The sequence below is a fragment of the Haliotis rufescens genome, unplaced genomic scaffold (genome assembly GCF_023055435.1).
Source record: "Haliotis rufescens isolate VD_foot unplaced genomic scaffold, xgHalRufe1.0.p SCAF_4, whole genome shotgun sequence".
Taxonomy (NCBI): Eukaryota; Metazoa; Mollusca; class Gastropoda; order Lepetellida; family Haliotidae; genus Haliotis; species Haliotis rufescens.
This window is the reverse complement of record NW_025964112.1, coordinates 32237668-32260706: the sequence shown is the minus strand read 5'-3', so window position 1 is coordinate 32260706 and position 23039 is coordinate 32237668. Positions and strand designations below refer to the sequence as shown.

Here is a 23039-nt window from a genome sequence, read left to right as displayed (position 1 = left end):
TGTACATGTCTTAAGTAAACTGTCCGACATAGCACACATGCATGTACAATGTCTTAAGTAAACTGTCCAACATAGCACACATGCATGTACAATGTCTTAAGTAAACTGTCCAACATAACACACATGCATGTACAATGTCCCAAGTAAACTGTCCAACATAGCACACATGCATGTACAATGTCTTAAGTAAACTGTCCAACATAGCACGCATGCATGTACAATGTCTTAAGTAAACTGTCCAACATAGCACGCATGCATGTACAATGTCTTAAGTAAACTGTCCGACATAGCACACATGCATGTACAGTGTCTTAAGTAAACTGTCCAACATAGCACACATGCATGTACAATGTCTTAAGTAAACTGTCCAACATAGCACACATGCATGTACATGTCTTATGTAAACTGTCCAACATAGGACACATGCATGTACAATGTCTTAAGTAAACTGTCCGACATAGCACACATGCATGTACAATGTCTTAAGTAAACTGTCCAACATAGCACGCATGCATGTACAATGTCTTAAGTAAACTGTCCGACATAGCACACATGCATGTACAATGTCTTAAGTTAACTGTCCGACATAGCACACATGCATGTACAATGTCTTAAGTAAACTGTCCGACATAGCACACATGCATGTACAATGTCTTAAGTAAACTGTCCGACATAGCACACATGCATGTACAATGTCTTAAGTAAACTGTCCAACATAGCACACATGCATGTACAATGTCTTAAGTAAACTGTCCAACATAACACACATGCATGTACAATGTCCTAAGTAAACTGTCCAACATAGCACACATGCATGTACAATGTCTTAAGTAAACTGTCCGACATAGCACACATGCATGTACAATGTCTTAAGTAAACTGTCCAACATAGCACACATGCATGTACAATGTCTTAAGTAAACTGTCCGACATAGCACACATGCATGTACAATGTCTTAAGTAAACTGTCCAACATAGCACACATGCATGTACAATGTCCCAAGTAAACTGTCCAACATAGCACACATGCATGTACAATGTCTTAAGTAAACTGTCCGACATAGCACACATGCATGTACAATGTCTTAAGTAAACTGTCCAACATAGCACGCATGCATGTACATGTCTTAAGTAAACTGTCCAACATAGCACGCATGCATGTACAATGTCTTAAGTAAACTGTCCGACATAGCACACATGCATGTACATGTCTTAAGTAAACTGTCCAACATAGCACACATGCATGTACAATGTCTTAAGTAAACTGTCCAACATAGCACACATGCATGTACAATGTCTTAAGTAAACTGTCCAACATAGCACGCATGCATGTACAATGTCTTAAGTAAACTGTCAAACATAGCACACATGCATGTACAATGTCCCACGTAAACTATCCAACATAGCACACATGCATGTACAATGTCTTAAGTGAACTGTCCAACATAGCACACATGCATGTACAATGTCTTAAGTAAACTTTCAAACATAGCATACATGCATTTACAGTGTCAAAGTAAATGAACAAGTGACCATTATATCTGGACAAGCTTTTATTTCAAACAAAATTATGCTACCTTGATAAATAGAGAAATAACCTACTATCTTCCAGAAGGAAACGTAAGTAGGTTGAGACGGGGCCCATGTACCTGATCCTCGCCACTACCAGTGTTAGGTTAATGCGTAAATACATATCGAGTCCTCGAGCTCCAGTACGAGCACCTGCTGGTCAAAAATTTCTAAGCCCAACAAACAAAACTAACATTTGTGAAAGTGTTTCTAATTTTATTTTTCAACATAATCTCCCTGCTTTTCAATACACTTCTCATATCGATAGTGAAGCTTTTCAATTCCAGTCAAGAAGAAGTTTTCTGATGCCACCCTGAAAAAGCCATTTATGGCAGCTTTGATGTCATCGTTGTCGTCTTAGCGCTTTCCACGAAGGTGTTCTTTCAGTTCAGGGCCCCTATCACGTTCAACCGACTGTCACTAGTATACAAACGGCCCTCAACAGACCACATATAAGTGCAATGAACTATTCAAACAATGTATTACATTGACTAGTTCACTTTGTTATGGTCCATAGTTGAAAGTCAGTCTTAGAACGGTTTGACCAGCCCTCGTATCTCTGTAATAACGTTTCATGTACGTGTTAACTCCACGCAGGACTATTGTGGTACATTTGTGCATGAACTAGCATTCATTCAATAAGAAGTTTACACCGAAATTCGGCTTTTCCATTGGACGAGAGGACGGTCATATAACAGCGAAATTGACGTTCATAAGCGTATGAATGACACATTTTGACGTTCATACATATTTCACAAGACTGTATTCTTGAAATGACGTAAACACTGACGGACTACTTCCACATTCTTGGGAAATCCCTGGCACAAACACATGCACAAGCGTTGTTTCTGATTATTTATACCAGTTAATATTGAGCGTTTTAGCATACATTGAGAAAAGTCAGACAGTTTAGTTCACGAATATCCTCGCTGAGACCCCTCCATGTGAACAAACGGAGGCAATGCACATCCAAACTATGGTAATATAGACTCGATCCGTGTCTAGGCTGAGAGTGACAGTCTACAGAAATCTATGAATTAACCTTAGTACTTAATTAAAACATCTTTACAATCGTTTTCAATGATGGGCCAATTCATCAATGATGACTAACACTTGTAATCGCTAAAGGTTCATGAACAACTTCGGAAATCTCTCCCGTCACGTTTATGATGTCGGACATTTTGACATCTTGTACTTGATTTGAATGTATTACGACGCGCTGTCATTGTGACTGACTTACTGAGGTAGTTCTTAACAAACATTTCTGATCTTATGATATTATTTGAATATATTTGTTGTTAACTACAAAAGATGTCACCGTAGACAAACATACATGAGCATACATACGCTCATGTCAGCTCTCCTATCAGCTGGTTGTTGTCAATGTAAACACGAAGTCACGTGCGGAAAATAAAAATTGTGTATAGATCTATATCATTCGGGGAACAAAATAGTGATATAAACATGATAAGAATCGACGTTCATAGAATGACAGTTTGGCCCTCACTCTATGGAGGTTTATACGCCAATGACCTCACACAAAGTGAAGTCAATTCTTAAATAAACAAGTATATTGTTCATTGTGACAAATATAAACTTGATAAAAAGTAACGAATGCACTACATATCAATAACAGGCATATTGACTGATGACAAGGGCGTTTACAGTGGACACTGGCAATGTGTAAACAGTAAACTGATAACTAAAAGCAAGCAATAAATCTTAATAAAGTAAAGTGCATACGGATAATAAACTGGTAATATGTAAACGCTAGGCTGATAAAGTGAAAAATATCTTAAACTATGAAACGTGTAGAATAACGAAAAGATATTATGTGATATATAAACGCAATCATATATGGCATCTATTTTCATTTTCGGATATCCTCTAACATATCTAACAAAGGCTGGTTCTACTGAACAAGCATCAACGAGAGATCTTTACTACCAATATGCACAGTCATGGCACCTATATTGTGACTAGGAAGGGGAGATGTTACTGTTAGGTTGTTACCTTCATCTTTGGACTTCCTTCTCGCCCTCTTCTGCTCGGGCGTGTCTTGAGGCTTTAACAGGATGCTGCTCCGCCAGATGGTGAAGATGATGACGAGGTAGCAGATGCAGATGATGATGGCGGGGATGACGAACAGACTGATGGCAATCAGGGTTAAGTAAAGCTAGAATGAAACCCAGGTCCATGTGGATGTTGTTGGGGACAGGTTAAACAGAACCTATTCATTGTCATTGTTTTGTCACATCGCATTAGAGTTAATCATAAATAGCCAATCAATAAAGTTAGAATGTTATGTTTTGTATAGCATTAAATTAAACAAAATACCAAATTGCCCCGGGAATATCTATGTCCACCGAACGATTCACATCGGCAGTACATAGCTAATACTTTCATCATCTGCATTTGTTTCTGTTCGGGAATCAAAACTCTTTTTGGTGGGCAATGAAGTTGGAATACGTAAATCATGATTTATACAGCTAATGATGCCCTTAACAGATTAAAGCGGAAGCTATTAAAGAAGAAGTCGATCATTACAACTTGAAAGATATTGTCAGTATATCTAATATTGTATTAGGCACATATTGCTACATGTTCACAAATAGATATACAACTAACTCAACACACCCAACTAAGACACAACTCATACACTTTGGTACATAGTCCCTACATGTTGCACAAGTTCTCAAGTTCGTACACTGGTACCCACTCATCACACCAAACTGCGATAAGTTTGTACTTTATTGGAGATCAAGGGAGATAGTTATATGGATATACAACGTCCTTATTAAAATGAATGCGACGTTTAGGAAATAAACTTACTGTGTTTTAAAATTTGATATAGTCCCACCGTAGAGTAGATACCTCTTATTTAAATTTTGAACCGAGCCCTTTAGCGTTTTGTAATGGACTTTCAAATCCCCTTCTGCCAAATCCTAACGGTGGTGGTTGACAGAGATGGCGATGAATATCGATCATAAAAAGGTTGTAAACAACATATTGTCACGAATAAAGTTTAAATGTTTTATTATACTTGCATCATCTTTTGTTTCAATGAGGAAATAACCTATTAGCAACCGGACATGCCCTTAACGGTTTCATATTAACGTTATCTATCAGGCGCCAAGGTGGCTATTAATTTGTTGTAGATCCCTCGAACTAACTCCCTTGTTCATCATACCAACTTCTAAATGCAACTTGAAGAAGTCTATTGGAGTATCTGAACAAGTAAGGTGTGTGTAGATGTACCTGCCAGTGCCAGTCATGCGGCATGGTGATGTAACACTGGGGACCTCCGTCAACGTGCGCCTCGTGGAACAGCACCAACATTGGGATGGAGAAGAGGAGAGACAGTAGCCACGCCCCACCTATCAACAGCCTCGCTCGCTTCCCTTCAAAAGAACAGTCTACATGTAGGGCTAACATACAATTTGTTTGTTGTCCAACGCTCATCATTATTACAGCTACAGGGGGCGGTCGGGTAGCCCAGTGGTTAAAGCGTTTGCTCGTCACGCCAAAGACCCGGGTTCGATTCCCGACATGGGTACAATGTATGAAGCCCATTTCTGGTGTCCACCGCCGTGATATTGCGGGAATAGCGCGAAAAGCGGCGTAAAACCACACTGACTCACTCACTCCAGCTACAGGACGTCGGCCTGACATTCAAGTGTTTAATGCTATGAGGAACTTCCCACTTTGTCGGGGTACGAGGACACACGATCAGCCAAGTCACCGAGCCTGACTACCCAATGCATTTAGTCGCCTCTTAGGCTAGGAATGTGATGTGAGCTGATTGATTGTCATCGTGCCCCATGGGTTGCTGTGCCTGCTTGTTAGCAGTGGATTGTCGTACAGACTTGATAATTTTCCGGTCGTCATATAGCTTGAATACCAATAGCAGCGTTAAACACTCGATAATATGAGCCACGGTTGATGCCCTTGGGATGACACACGGTTCCCCTTATCCAAGCTGAGAGTTGGTCTTGATCACTTGATGAACAAGGCACTACATACTCACCATCCTTATGACCATCATTGTCCCACGCCCTCCTGCACTTCAGTCTCTCACACATGGAAGCTTCTAAATGTTATCACTAACTTTGTTTGGGAACCGTGGCGACATGTCTATTTCTTAGGAACAGATGCTAGATGCACACTCACACACGCGCACAGACACCCACAAATCAACAAGGTAGATATACATACAGCTGCCACTGAAGAGCATAGGGCGAGCGACCGCGTCCAGTCTGTCGATACTGAGAGACACCAGCATGTAGGTAGAAGCAAACATTACCACCGACTGAAACCGAAGATGCAGTCAAATACACAAATGTACGACGCTGTATGTAGTAACTTCGTCGAATTTCTACTTCAAAGTAAGAAAAAAAACAATGCGATTCGTCAAAATAGCTTAAGTGTAACATTTCTCGGAATTAAAAAAACACACTAGAGAAATATTAGTTCAAATTATCAGGAAGGAAAATCGTAATACAACAATTAATATTATACCAATCTTTTTCCCCCCAACAAATTGCTAAGGGTAAGAGTGACAAGGACAGGGTGGAGAAGTCGATTCCCTACATATATATAACCTGAACCTGAACTAGCTGCACACACACAAAGTGTGTGTAAATATAATACAAATGCATTACATCAACGTGACTGCTCTAAGTTGTACGGTCATTGAAACATACTACGCAGCAGGTGTAAGAAATGTATTCGGATATCAGTGAGTTCAAAAGCACCTTTCACATCTTTTGTTCCCAGACATACATAAACGCAGGCACTCTCTTACACGAAGACTAACTAACTGGATTCGGATGTCTCTGACAACTCCTGCAGCCTTCTACGTGCATTTTATGAGGCATTTGATGATTTCACCAACGATTACTTCGCGCACACATGCCTACTGTTTGTACCGCTATATGCTGGACAGCTTGTATATGATAATTTACCCTCCTATCATATGGGTTTTGTTGTAGCGCTATCGACGTATATCACTGTTATAATGATTGCACATTTAACACCTATTTATAAAAATTTAATAGGACCATTAAATTGCATAGAGGATATACAGGTCACGCGTTATAATTGATGCTGTGAAGTACACGTGGACATTATGGTTGGGCTGATACACTGCACACAGGACATTTCGTGAAACAGTAAACATCCTCTTTTCAGATTTTGTTTTCCGAGGAGTGAATGCACTTCTCAGTTCCTTCTTACACTTTAATGACTGAAGACTAAAGTCTAATTCGCTAAGTGCCTGACAAACTTTGATGGTTCTGGTGGCTGAAGTGGTAAACATGTCCCATCAATTACACCGTGTCAGAAGCTTCAGTTTTACAGCGTCACAAAAAAGGAACCACGAACGGCGTGGGTGACACAACCAGAGTGCCAAAGTGATGTCTCACACCCGACAGTATTGCTATCGAGTAGGATAGTTAATTATGCATCCACTTTCCCCATTGCTACTTGCTTCACGTTGCTTCATGATGCACGCCGCCTCGGTATAATGTTCGCCTGGTTATTGCGACACGTAATAGAAACGTGCTCTTTAATAATTGACTTCCTGTGATTAGATCATAGTTGGAAACAAATATATGGCCTTCAACGCCAACAACACTCTCGGAAAGGTGTGCATCTATATGATAATGACATGGATGAGGCTAGTGTGACTATTCACTGTTTCTCCTAGCGTGATGAAATCGAACTTCAGAAAATTATTACGTGGAAAGAACGGAAAGATAATGTTGCAACAAAAATGCAGTTGACATCTAAATTAAAAACTTCGACTTCATCGTAATTATGTTTTTAAATGAAGCATGGAAGAGACCCCAAACAACTGACAGGCCCAGGCGTCCATTTGGAAGCCGGCGTGCTATGATCAACTGAAACTACATTGCAGAACGTCAGTGTTGAGTATGGAGCCGTCTGAAGAGGACATAGTCGTAACAAACTAAGCACTGACAATAAACCCCTAAGACCATGACGCCACTCGATCGAGTCAAGCGTCTTACGATGTGGACACAGTAACTAGCAGCCATAATGACATTAGGCTCAAATTGAATTTATCAATGGGATGAAATTGTAATTGATGAAGGGTTGTCGGTGGGATTTACACGTATTGGATTAAAAGTACTGTCCCAAAGCCACGTAAACACTCCGATGATACAACATATTTTTCAGATGTAAATCAGACATATATTCTTGCCAGCAAACGTTTGTGGTAAATTGGCAGAAGTAACAAACGTAAAAAGTCAAGAAACATGTATGTCGAGACAATACAGATAACTGAGACTGACAATTGTCGAGACAATACAAATAACTGAGACTGACAATTGTCGAGACAATACAAATAATTAAGACTGACAATTGTCGAGACAATACAAATAACTGACACTGACAATTGTCAAGACAATACAAATAATTAAGACTGACAATTGTCGAGATAATACAAATAACTGAGACTGACAATTCATTCTACAGTCACTCACTCACACCACCAGTGTCACTCTACAGTCACTCACTCACACCACCAGTGTCACTCTACAGTCACTCACTCACACTACCAGTGTCATTGTACAGTCACTCAGTCACACCACCAGTGACTCTCTACAGCACTCACACCATCAGTGTCACTCCATAGTCACTCACTCACACTACCAGTGTCACTCTACAGTCACTCACACCATCAGTGTCACTCTACAGTCACTCACTCACACCACCAGTGTCACTCTACAGTCACTCACTCACACCACCAGTGTCACTCTACAGTCACTCACTCACACTACCAGTGTCATTGTACAGTCACTCATTCACACCACCAGTGTCACTCTACAGTCACTCACTCACACCACCAGTGTCACTCTACAGTCACTTACTCACACTACCAGTGTCACTCTACAGTCACTCACTCACACTACCAGTGTCACTCTACGGTCACTCACTCACACTACCAGTGTCATTGTACAGTCACTCATTCACACCACCAGTGTCACTCTACAGTCACTCACTCACACTACCAGTGTCACTCTACAGTCACTCACTCACACTACCAGTGTCACTCTACAGTCACTCACTCACACTTCCAGTGTCACTCTACAGTCACTCACTCACACCACCAGTGTCCCTCTACAGTCACTCACTCACACTACCAGTGTCATTGTACAGTCACTCACTCACACCACTAGTGTCTCTCTACAGTCACTCACACCATCAGTGTCACTCTACAGTCACTCACTCACACCATCAGTGTCACTCCACAGTCACTCACTCACACCATCAGTGTCACTCTACAGTCACTCACACCATCAGTGTCACTCCACAGTCACTCACTCACACTACCAGTGTCACTCTACAGTCACTCACACCATCAGTGTCACTCCACAGTCACTCACTCACACCATCAGTGTCACTCCACAGTCACTCACTCACACCATCAGTGTCACTCTACAGTCACTCACACCATCAGTGTCACTCCACAGTCACTCACTCACACTACCAGTGTCACTCTACAGTCACTCACACCATCAGTGTCACTCCACAGTCACTCACTCACACCACCAGTGTCACTCTACAGTCACTCACTCACACCACCAGTGCCATTCTATAGTCACACCACCAGTGTCACTCTACAGTCACTCACTCACACCACCAGTTTCACTCTACAGTCACTCACTTAAAATACCAGTGTCACTCTACAGTCACTCACTCAAAATACCAGTGTCACTCTACCCTCACTTACACTACCAGTGTCACTGTCACTGTTTGGAGGTGTGAAAACCGGTAAGCGCCACACGCGTATTTATGTTGTTCATAATGAAACTGATATTATTAACTAACGGGGCTTTTTTTCACTGACAATAACGCACGACGGTCCAGATGAAATAATTAATTAGTATGTAAAGACACATTTATTTTGTTTCTAATTGATGCTTCACTTTATAAAGTGATACACACGGAAATATATGAAAAGAAATATTTTTAAGCCTCATGTGCATGAAACTCTTGTCTGAAACTTCTTGCACTTTCTGGGGGGCAGGGGGATTAGCAGCCTCTGACAACCTGACAAAATTCATGCACACCAGAGACTCCAAACACTGCACCTTATCGGCTGTCCATGGTTGTCCCAGGGGTCAACCATTTCGAGGTCACGTCATTATGACAAGGACGGCGACCGGACACCTTATCTGAAGCTGAGTTGGACTTGGGAAAGAGGACAAAGGTTAATTATCGCTTCTGGTTCTGTCATCACTCTCTGTGCATCCATGCGCTATCTTCGGGGGTAATTACCGTCTAACATCAGTAGGGTTGTTAATTAGCAAGCTTTTATATTAAATTAGCATCATAACATTTCCTGTTAATCTCCCTCTGTGTACGTCATATTCACCACTTGTATTATACTGGAGTAATGGATTTCCACAGCCAACCATATCATAACAGGTTTCTTCAAACGAGATGAGCCAGATGAAAGTAAAGAAAAAGATGTTCTTGTCATACATGTCAAGGACTTTATTTCTCCGGAAACATGTGGAGTCTGATAACAGCAACATAGTGTTATGGGTCTCAGAAGATTTGTTCTTAGAACCTGGAGTTTGTCTGTTGACAAACAAGATGGTTAATGGTTATCGCGGGTCTAACTTTGTTTCCTTTAAGTACATGTATAAGTACACCCTATGTTCATTAATACACCAACGTGCAAAACAAAATATACCTACATCAAATTTATTAGAATTTGGATTTGAACACGAACAAATGGTTCCTGATCAAGTAAATTACATGATCGTATAAATGCAACAGACACGTGTTCAAATATAAATGTTGCTTTAGGTCATTGAATTCCGAAATTCTTTTGCTAAAATTGAAAATGCCTGTGGAAGCATAATCTCAGGATTGAATATGGAAATAAAACAGCTCACTTTATTTGTCAATACATAGTCCAGGAATCAACAGTAACATGCTATGTTTGTCGGCAGAACAGAGAGAAGGGCCAATTGGTATGCTGCAGGTTGGAGCCAGACATGACACTGTCGCTAGATTCGTGAAACAATCATCAGATTAGTGTCACGATACAGGTCAGAAAAGACAGCCCCAGGACAGGCAGACCACCTGTCACAACACCCAAGGAAGATAGGTAGTTACGTATTCTTCATTTGAGGAATCGCTTCTTGACTGTGACGTCATCATCATTAACTGCCTTTGGACATGGTGTCAGCCTATACACAACTCTGGGGAACATCGATGTCAAACACTCCACCTGGCGCACTAAACAACATGGTAAATGCATGTGTCCGGGAGCCTGTACCATCTAGGGGTGGCTGCGTAATGACCATTTTTGGTCATGAAATGTCAAAACTTGTATTGAACACTAATCTCAGGGCACAACGTAACATGGACGAGGTATTTCCTCCAGTTGTGCTTTCCTTCGTACAAAAGCACCAACGAAACTTGTTTCAACATGACAACGCAAGATTACTCCCAGTATGCACCTCACCCAGTTTCTTTTGCTCGTCAGTGTACATAACCTCTACCTCGGTGCTCCAACGGAATCAATCAAAGTGGAACATGCATATTGATGACGTTATCATGTTTCAATGAAGCTCTCCACAGCCACAAACAAAACGTCACGAACCAAGCATCAATTATTCATAATTATAATTAAGACCATGTGGTATTTTGCGGTGCTCCCGATAGTCATCGAAATTCTTTAATATTGCATAAGTGTTGTCCATTACCTTATGTAATGTGGGACATGTTAGATAAACTGACGGACAAAAGAAACTTTACCACAAAAATGAAATTGCAAAAGTTTAAAACACAAGTTCAAACTAAAGCAATGCAAAAAGACACCGTCCAAACACATAATATTCTATGCAGAAAGTGATACACGTCCACGGCATGTTTCTTTTGTAGAACATGCGAAAAAGTGAAAAACACGTGCCGCTTGGTCAGCCGAAGCTACACGAGGAAAATGGATACATAAATAATACGGACGGCATGTCAGACACTCACTCTAATTAAAACAAACACACCACAGAAATACCACGACTGACACCCTAACAACGCGGGCGGGCCCTGGGTATGATACAGATGGAAGCCACCCATTCCCATATTGATATAACTATTGGTTGCTCCCGTGTTGCTGTAACTGACCTGATGCAACGTCACAGACAGAACGGACAGCCCAAGAACAGGCAGGCCCTGGGTAACTACGCCCAATGAAGACTGTTACCTGCGTACTTTGCATCTCCGAAATAGAGTCCTCACAGTGACGTCATCAGCGACGAATGCCTTAGGGCATATGGTTAGTCGACAGACAATGCAATACAATAATAAAATAGAAATTAAAACAAACTAAAATGTTTGCAGTCTAGTAACTAATTCAATCAAACCTCAACACACTATGGTTACAGCTCGGATTGATAATTTACTTAGGAATGGAAAAGTATCACTGAGTGTTCACACAACATGTAATCGTGACTAAAAGAGCCAAACACAAAATGCTGACGAAAGTTAACCTCTGTATAAACGTGAAGTGATCAACATTGACACGTTCATGTACACTGGTTCTCTCTGCCGCTGGACATGTACAATGTGTCGATGTCGATGACAGAAAACGTCTGGCTATACATTGGCGTATAGTGAAGCTATGTTTCAACAGACCTCATCATGACCTTTAAACGTCCCGTGGGAAATCGGAGTGAATTACGGGAGATTCGATTTGCGTGTTGGCTTTTATACCCAGGGTTGTCCTGGATTTGATTAGCTACCATGCGCCCTTGACAGAGTGTTCTCTATTGGGTTGATGTAACTGCGGTGGGACATCTAAAATTGCATGCTCATTGCATTGGGGACATTCATTGTTTAATTCAAATGGATTGGCGTCATCGGTAAATTCGAAACTTTGTGATATAAATCTTTAGATGTGTTGTAATAAACAAATTGCAATAACCGTTCAGGGGTTACATTTACGATATAAAAGACAGCTGTTGTTTTCAGTTGTATTCTGTTAGAATAAGCATAATCAAAGTCAGAATGCAACTTTTTCCATACGAGGTAAGTTATATGTATGTACACATCGACTACATTTCCATCATTATAGGTTTTACGTCATTACCAGACATTTGGAAACATATCAGGCAGCATTATGGCTTTCAATCCAGGGGCGCCCACTTTCAAGGCTTGGTCAATAAAACACTCAAACCGGCTGAGAAACCTGATGACATATTCTAGCGTCTCACTGCGTTTTTTTTAAAGATAACCATCTTGACTTCAATGCAGGTATTACCCATCGCAAAGATCTTCGCACATAGTATGACAATGTGTTCTGTAAACTGTGGTTTCAGTGGTAAAATTGAGGCTGCAGTTAAGATGGACCCGACACTCCCACCCGAAAGGAGGGGGAATCCCCCACTACAACCGAGAATAATTGGTTTGAGCTTGAGAGATTACTCTAAAAAGCCGGTGTAAAAAATGAGCAGGTGAATGTAACTGTGGAATAACTAAACTATTCATTTCTGGCAAAGAAGTCAAATGGAATGAATCGTCTGGTAACATCCAATTTGCGAGGTTGGCCAGTGCAGCAAACCATTACCTTCCCTCAAGCCCAATGTGGAAATAATGTTACGAGATCTTGGACAATGGAAAAAATACATTGTGAAATCTGATCTTTTCAAACCCAGTCGTCTATGACATATTGTTGCGGAGTAGCAGCAGCAGCAATATCGACTGTTGGACTCTCTGCAAACTGTGCAAGCTCTTCGGTCCATTATCCGAGCTTTCCAGGTCCTCAGTCGCGTCGCACATGGATATGCCCTATTCCTGGATGCCTTGGGCCAAGCAACAGCGGGTCGACTGTCTCAGAATAAAAATCGTATGACACTGACACAAGCATTACACAAAGCGCAATCAGCACTTTCCTATTGCAAGACTATCACTTCACAAAGACCCAGTTATTGCTTATGGATAGTAACTGATGCTTCTGTCTCATTCAAAGGACTGGCTGCAACAGTATTTGCACTGAGGCAAGACAAGCCTTTCCTCCTGCATTTTTCAAAGCTAAACTAAAAAAACACCAGCCAGCATGCATTAGGTAATTGAGCGGACGTCAAACACTTTGACCCATACATTACACAGTCAAGACAAACTGCTCAGATCCTCACAGACAGTCGACCCTGTCTTCAAGCGTATTAGGAGCTGACACGAGGTGAATACCCTGCAAGGTCAAGGGTAACTACTTTCCTTGCCACTGGTAGCAGGTATCAAGTGCACAGTCGTCATATCTCTGATGCCGCAAATTTCACATCTGATTATGCTAGTCGAAACCCAAGTGATTGTTCAGATCAAAGCTGTCAGATATGTCGTTTCATACGAGAAACAGACGGTTCTGATGTCAGAGGCATCACAGTGAAGGATGATGGAGTCTGTATGCCATTCACCAGGATGGAGTCTGTATGCCATTCACCAGAATGGAGTCTGTATGCCATTCACCAGGATGGAGTCTGTATGCCATTCACCAGGATGGAGTCTGTATGCCATTCACCAGGATGGAGTCTGTATGCCATTCACCAGGATGGAGTCTGTATGCCATTCACCAGGATGGAGTCTGTATGCCATTCACCAGGATGGAGTCTGTATGCCATTCACCAGGATGGAGTCTGTATGCCATTCACCAGGATGGAGTCTGTATGCCATTCACCAGGAGTGAGTGTCCTGACCTTCGGCGAACTCATTCACATCTTTCACAAGTTATTCGTCCAACATACAAAATGACTAATGTTCCGATACCAACGTGAGTTATCTATAGCTGAAGATGGTTTGCTTGTTGTGAGAGATAATTACCCCTTCCAGAACACTAATGAGCCTATCGCTGTACCTTGAAATGTCCTTGGTGGTCTTCTCACTTCTATTTACAATAGATAGATACATTTTCGCCTTATATTTGGATAGAGCTCCCAAGACCAAAACCTCTTGCCTTCACTGCATGTCACTCCAATCCATTCCAAAGCAGTTATATCCACAATCCTCAGCCAGTCCCCCATCTATCATAGTTTGTTCCTATGCCGGTGACGTCATGCGTCGATATCGCCAGCTGGTCTTTGTTCGCCATCTCATCCATGACATCCACCATGTCAGTCAATTGACAATGAACCCTGTGCGGAATATGCTCACTTGGTGATGTCGGTATCACTGTTCGTGTGGACCCAGAGCCTTGTTTTGTTGCATTGACCAATAACCCTATTCTCAATAAGTACAGACGTTCTCTTGTGGCGGAATGTGGCGGAACGTGTAATTCAGGAGCTTGGAATGGTGTGTCTTAACCGCATCCACGAAGTAGGACCTATATCAAATGTCACCCTTGCTCTAGCCTTTGCAAACCTCAACTCCAGCATGCACAAGTGTGTCTTATCTGCTCGTGAGATTCCGACACAGAGGGATCAAGCCACAGACGATCACCTCCCTGTAGAAGACAGAGATATCATCTCTTTCAAACAAGACACCAGTGATCAAGTCACAGGCGATCACCTCCCTGTAGAAGACAGAGATATCATCTCGCTCCAACAAGACTCCAGGGATCAAGTTACAGGCGGTCACCTCCCTGTAGAAGACAGAGATATCATCTCGCTCCAACAAGACTCCAGGGATCAGGTTACAGGCGGTCACCTCCCTGTAGAAGACAGAGATCTCAACTCGCTCCAACAAGACACCAGTGATCAAGTCACAGGCGATCAACTCCCTGTAGAAGACAGAGATATCATCTCGCTCCAACAAGACTCCAGGGATCAAGTCACAGGCGGTCACCTCCCTGTAGAAGACAGAGATATCATCTCGCTCCAACAAGACTCCAGGGATCAAGTTACAGGCGGTAAGCTCCCTGTAGAAGACAGAGATATCATCTCGCTCCAGCAAGACTCCAGGGATCAAGTCACAGGCGATCACCTCCCTGTAGAAGACAGAGATATCATCTCGCTCCAGCAAGACTCCAGGGATCAAGTTACAGGCGGTAAGCTCCCTGTAGAAGACAGAGATATCATCTCGCTCCAACAAGACACCAGGATGCCTAATTATTACTACAGTGAAAAAATTAAAATGCAATGGAAACGTCAAAACCCCAACTTATGATCTTTGTGTAGGAGGTTTGGTTTTCCTGAAAGGAGACAAAATAAGTTTTATGACATTCATACTTATGACTGTTATCCCATTAAGCCAACTGTCATTACACCACCATCTCCATGTAATATTCGTGGTCTTGAAGATCATGAGTCATATGCTAAATGATTCCAATCCTTGCTTTGAACCAAATACTTAACTTTTAACACACATGGTACGCTGCCAACTGTTCCACCTGATATTGTCAACCCCCCATGTTCCACCCACACCACAACAAAGGCCTACTCATGATATGGGCTACCCAAGGTGGCAGGAGACGGGATACTGGGAAATGAACTGATCCTGTAAAACAAAGAGTTTCAGTCCATATATCCACATCATTTCCTATTTTCGTAACTGTAATCTAAAACAAGATGTTAATATTCCAAAAAGGGTGGAAGGAAACCACGCCACTCCGATGTAGTTCAGGTTCATTTCGTTTCATGATCGGATGTCAGTTTCGGTATAACCATCCATTTCCGGTTAGTAAATGTCTTGGCGGTTCTCTGGATCGCTACCACGAAGCGACTGTTTTGTTTTTACTGGCGTGGGTCAATTTATATTTCCTATGGAACGGAATTCAAACGCTTATGATTTCACGCTTTTGGTCAGCGGTTTAATTACAAATGAAAGACTATTGCTTTCATTTTGAGTGTGTTTATACCATTGCATACATTTTTATACTTCCATCATACCAGGTGGCACGGGTGGCCCAGTCGTCTTAGGCGCCGCGATTCGCTGTGCAGAGTTGCGTCCCTTGGGCACGCCAGAAACCATACCCGTGCTCGTGGGTTTCACCGAAGTGGTTAACGTCTGAGACCTGTATCACTTCCGGCTTTCCTCCCACATTAAGCTGAGAGGGCGCGATATAACTGGAATAGCGGCGTTAAACCCAACTCACTCACTCACCCTCATACTACGTCTATCCTGTAAACTGCAGCTGTTATACACCGTGACAGGCCTCTTAGTGCACACACCAGATATCTACACATGAAGGAACTACTTACCCTGGTGTACTGGATGAGTTTGCACATGAAGTTCCCAGCATACCAATATATTGTCACTTTACAGATCAGGTCTATCATCACGTTCAGGGGGCCATTCAGGAAGTCTGCAATCAACAGTCATCTTATATCACAGAGAGCAGTGAGCATCATACGAGTTATCGTTTATAGAAAGCTGAATAAAATAGTTTGATACGACATGTTATACTAAAGAGTTTTGTTACAATGAACGCCTTATGTACACTGCAAATGTAATATGTGTACACTGTCACAGGAAGGGACCACTACTAGCTGTACATACTGCACAGAAATTTAGTTTCACGTGTAAGTGGGGAAACCTTGCCTGAGAGATGGTGAACCAATAATTATGACATTCATAACCCGTATGCTGCTTGTCCTACATGTGTTATAACATATCTCTTGTGTGGAGTCATTGAGCTCAGGCGTCAGCACGAACTACCGCACATGGGTAGGCTCTGCACAATATTGATGCCATTCTATGGACAAAAACAATGCAGCCGAGATCTAAAGTCTGGAAGTAACACATACACAGTGCCATGTACCACATTGGAATAACACATACACAGTGCCATGTACCACATTGGAGTAACACATACACAGTGTCATGTACCACATTGGAGTAACACATACACAGTGCCATGTACCACGTTGGAGAAACACATACACAGTGTCATGTACCACATTGGAGTAACACATACACAGTGTCATGTACCACATTGGAGTAACACATACACAGTGTCATGTACCACATTGGAGTAACACATACACAGTGCCATGTACCACGTTGGAGAAACACATACACAGTGCCATGTACCACATTGGAGTAACACATACACAGTGCCATGTACCACATTGGAGTAACACATACACAGTGTCATGTACCACATTGGAGTAACACATACACAGTGCCATGTACCACATTGGAGTAACACATACACAGTGTCATGTACCACATTGGAGTAACACATACACAGTGCCATGTGCCACATTGGAGTAACACATACACAGTGCCATGTACCACATTGGAGTAACACATACACAGTGCCATGTACCACATTGGAGTAACACATACACAGTGCCATGTACCACATTGGAGTAACACATACACAGTGCCATGTACCACATTGGAGTAACACATACACAGTGTCATGTACCACATTGGAGTAACACATACACAGTGCCATGTACCACATTGGAGTAACACATACACAGTGCCATGTGCCACATTGGAATAACACATACACAGTGCCATGTACCACATTGGAGTAACACATACACAGTGTCATGTACCACATTGGAGTAACACATACACAGTGTCATGTACCACATTGGAGTAACACATACACAGTGCCATGTACCACATTGGAGTAACACATACACAGTGTCATGTACCACATTGGAGTAGCACATACACAGTGCCATGTACCACATTGGAGTAACACATACACAGTGCCATGTGCCACATTGGAATAACACATACACAGTGCCATGTACCACATTGGAGTAACACATACACAGTGTCATGTACCACATTGGAGTAACACATACACAGTGTCATGTACCACATTGGAGTAACACATACACAGTGCCATGTACCACATTGGAGTAACACATACACAGTGTCATGTACCACATTGGAGTAACACATACACAGTGCCATGTACCACATTGGAGTAACACATACACAGTGTCATGTACCACATTGGAGTAACACATACACAGTGCCATGTACCACGTTGGAGTAACACATACACAGTGTCATGTACCACGTTGGAGTAACACATACACAGTGCCATGTACCACGTTGGAGTAACACATACACAGTGCCATGTACCACGTTGGAGTAACACATACACATTGCCATGTACCACGTTGGAGTAACACATACACAGTGCCAAGTACCACATTGGAGTAACACATACACAGTGCCATGTACCACATTGGAGTAACACATACACAGTGTCATGTACCACATTGGAGTAACACATACACAGTGCCATGTACCACATTGGAGTAACACATACACAGTGCCATGTACCACATTGGAGTAACACATACACAGTGCCATGTACCACATTGGAGTAACACATACACAGTGTCATGTACCACATTGGAGTAACACATACACAGTGCCATGTACCACATTGGAGTAACACATACACAGTGCCATGTACCACATTGGAGTAACACATACACAGTGCCATGTACCACATTAGAGTAACACATACACAGTGCCATGTACCACATTGGAGTAACACATACACAGTGTCATGTACCACATTGGAGTAACACATACACAGTGCCATGTACCACATTGGAGTAACACATACACAGTGCCATGTACCACATTGGAGTAACACATACACAGTGCCATGTACCACATTGGAGTAACACATACACAGTGCCATGTACCACATTGGAGTAACACATACACAGTGTCATGTACCACATTGGAGTAACACATACACAGTGTCATGTACCACATTGGAGTAACACATACACAGTGCCATGTACCACATTGGAGTAACACATACACAGTGCCATGTACCACATTGGAGTAACACATACACAGTGCCATGTACCACATTGGAGTAACACATACACAGTGCCATGTACCACATTGGAGTAACACATACACAGTGCCATGTACCACATTGGAGTAACACATACACAGTGTCATGTACCACATTGGAGAAACACATACACAGTGCCATGTACCACATTGGAGTAACACATACACAGTGCCATGTACCACATTGGAGTAACACATACACAGTGCCATGTACCACATTGGAGTAACACATACACAGTGCCATGTACCACATTGGAGTAACACATACACAGTGTCATGTACCACATTGGAGTAACACATACACAGTGCCATGTACCACATTGGAGTAACACATACACAGTGCCATGTACCACATTGGAGTAACACATACACAGTTCCATGTACCACATTGGAGTAACACATACACAGTGCCATGTACCACATTGGAGTAACACATACACAGTGCCATGTACCACATTGGAGTAACACATACACAGTGTCATGTACCACATTGGAGTAACACATACACAGTGCCATGTACCACATTGGAGTAACACATACACAGTGCCATGTACCACATTGGAGTAACACATACACAGTGCCATGTACCACATTGGAGTAACACATACACAGTGCCATGTACCACATTGGAGTAACACATACACAGTGTCATGTACCACATTGGAGTAACACATACACAGTGCCATGTACCACATTGGAGTAACACATACACAGTGCCATGTACCACATTGGAGTAACACATACACAGTGCCATGTACCACATTGGAGTAACACATACACAGTGCCATGTACCATATTGGAGTAACACATACACAGTGTCATGTACCACATTGGAGTAACACATACACAGTGTCATGTACCACATTGGAGTAACACATACACAGTGTCATGTACCACATTGGAGTAACACATACACAGTGTCATGTACCACATTGGAGTAACACATACACAGTGTCATGTACCACATTGGAGTAACACATACACAGTGCCATGTACCACGTTGGAGTAACACATACACAGTGCCAAGTACCACATTGGAGTAACACATACACAGTGCCATGTACCACATTGGAGTAACACATACACAGTGCCATGTACTAATTGGAGTAACACATACACAGTGCCATGTACCACATTGGAGTAACACATACACAGTGCCATGTACTAATTGGAGTAACACATACACAGTGCCATGTACCACGTTGGAGTAACACATACACAGTGCCATGTACCACATTGGAGTAACACATACACAGTGCCATGTACCACATTGGAGTAACACATACACAGTGTATATAGTATATATGCAAATTCAGTGTATTAAACAGGGCGTGTTATTATCTATATAGGACGTTGTTGCATATAACTGCAACTAGAACTCGTTGTTTTGTCACTAAAACATGTGAAAACATGTGCAATGGCAACTGCATTGGATATGTGGCAAAACTTTGCAATGACAACTTCATTACTATAAAGCTTTTTCCATTAAAAACATTAATGTTTCTTGTTTTTTAAATGCAGTTATACGGCCGCTCTCCATACACAAACATCAAGCGGCAGGTAATGGTATAAAAATTTGGGGTTGGGTTTAATTAAAACAATATTTGATGTATTACCAAACAGGCTGTAACCCATGTTCCCAATAACTCATGCCAAGGAGAAAATAAGGATCTGGATCTAGTTCCCACGAAGTATATGTATGGGTGTTGCGACAGCACTAAGATCACTTTATTAAACTCGGTCCTGGTGATCACTGTGACTAGTATTTTGACAAGTAAAATGTTTCCAGGGCCCCGTTTCACCAAGGGAGATTAGCGCTATGACCGTCGTTAGTCTATGTTAACGTGCGGAGTTACGATCACCTTAGCGCTACGAGTGCTGAGTGGAACGGAGTCCTGACACACAAAGTCCCGTTTTACAAAACAATTTAAACGTTACGACTATCGTAATTCAATGTGAAATATGGCAGTTATACTTGGCATTATTACCTGCAAGAGCTAGGTGCATAATAAAGAAGTTCATCCGGGATCTTCTCCGCTCACGTGAGAGGGCAATGGCGGCGAGGACAGTCGAGTTGCCGACGATGATCAGCAGGAGTAGAATCACCAGAAATGCTATCTGCTCGTCCTATGGTATACAAACAGCGAGTGAGGTGTGTTTAACACAGCTTTCAACAGCATTCCAGTTATATCACGGCGATCAGCTTTATATGGGAGGAAAGCCCGAATTGATGCAGGCCTCAGAAGTTTACAGCTTTCTGAAACTCCAGAGTACGGGCAAACCAAGAAACCTACACAGGGCGAATATGGGATTCAGACCTCGACAATAGAGTTTTGGTTTTAGATACAAAATGCAGCGCCTACGACTGGGCCACCCAGGCCCTGACTAACAGAAAAAACAAGTACATTATAACAACTAGCACGGTGTCATTTCTTTTCTCTTCCAGACACGAAGCCCTTTATTTCTGTTATAATGGCCTATTTACGAAAGGTTTATATATTAATAATCTATTCAAAGTATCGTTAAGGGTGATGATGCGCACCTGAAAAAAGTCTATCATCTGTTCTTGTGTATGATCTGTTTCGTTTGTCTGATTGGAGGATGTAAACATCGCCGTTGGACCATTTCCGCTGACGTCATGCCCGGATGTGCTTCGGGGCAGTGGTGTCGACCAGTTCATCTCTGGTTTCTGGATCGCGTTCAAGCCCGATGCCAAAAGCAATTTCCCTGCAAACAAAAGTTGAAAACTGAGTATGTCTTCCAAGCGAGGTGAACATTCTTCACCGAATGTCCAGGGGCAATAACCTGGTGACATTTCTTTAGATATATTACAAGCAGGATATTGGGAAACAAAATCAACACAAAGTTGTTAATTATATATGCAACATGTAAAACATATTTCATAATGATGAGAATTCGCGTTATTGTTTCCTAAACTGTCGCTTGTTTTATTTAAATTCATAATACATACTAACGCAAGGACATTTTAAAATGAAATCTACCGTACCGTTTTGAGGTCATTCAGTTTTACACTTTCGACCGTGACGGTCGTTCCAGCCCAACACAGGGCTACATACAGTATTAAGTAGTACTCTTCGTGGTTAATAGTCAAGAGTCGGAATCAATGACATATGGCGAGACTGACATTGTTCTGTTATTGCACGAGTGAACACAACCACATTACACCCAGTGAGAGAACCGCGCTCCTGGCTCTCTAAGGATTTATTTGGAAAAGACTCTTGTCCTAATCAATGTCTAATTGTAGCTGATGAAATTTTAATGTTCACTGAACATTAACTGAATGTATGATTTTTTAAGAAAATATTGACGTTATTAATGTGGCTGTCCACATAGAGAATGTCCTGAAAGTAAACAATGAAGGGAAGCAATCAGTTTCATGAAAAACGTTTTCTAAAACAATCTGGACACATCATCAAAGGACCGAAACTGTATTCTTGGGTTCACGTATGCTTTTATTCAAAATATGGTAAAAGAGGCGTTGAAAAATTCAAAGAGATGTTGATGTGTTTATGGATCTGTCGCATTTAAAAAAGACAAAGTGATATGTTTTGCAAATTGGATTTGTGTTAACCATGTTTGTATACAATACCAAAATATACAATTGTATGGTTCAACGTCTATCATGAAATCATTGACATCCTTCCACCAACTTTTGAAATCAATTGTGATGTTTAATCTCTTTAATTTTTGTAC

The 23039-nt window shown here is 41.8% G+C and overlaps 1 protein-coding gene across 2 annotated transcripts in view; it reads right to left on the bottom strand.

The window, feature by feature from the left end:
• LOC124149523 (cardioacceleratory peptide receptor-like) overlaps positions 1-23039 on the bottom strand; it is a 90986-nt gene that overhangs the window by 10779 nt on the left and 57168 nt on the right. For both annotated transcript variants that reach the window (XM_048382581.1, XM_046521172.2), the window contains exons 2-7: positions 21868-22052; positions 21314-21452; positions 16736-16839; positions 5784-5877; positions 4827-4969; positions 3582-3744 (exon numbers count right to left, since the gene is read on the bottom strand). In XM_048382581.1, the coding sequence (XP_048238538.1) occupies positions 3582-3744; positions 4827-4969; positions 5784-5877; positions 16736-16839; positions 21314-21452; positions 21868-22005 (781 nt within the window). In that variant the 5' untranslated portion in view covers positions 22006-22052. The remainder of the gene's footprint in view (positions 1-3581; positions 3745-4826; positions 4970-5783; positions 5878-16735; positions 16840-21313; positions 21453-21867; positions 22053-23039) is intronic.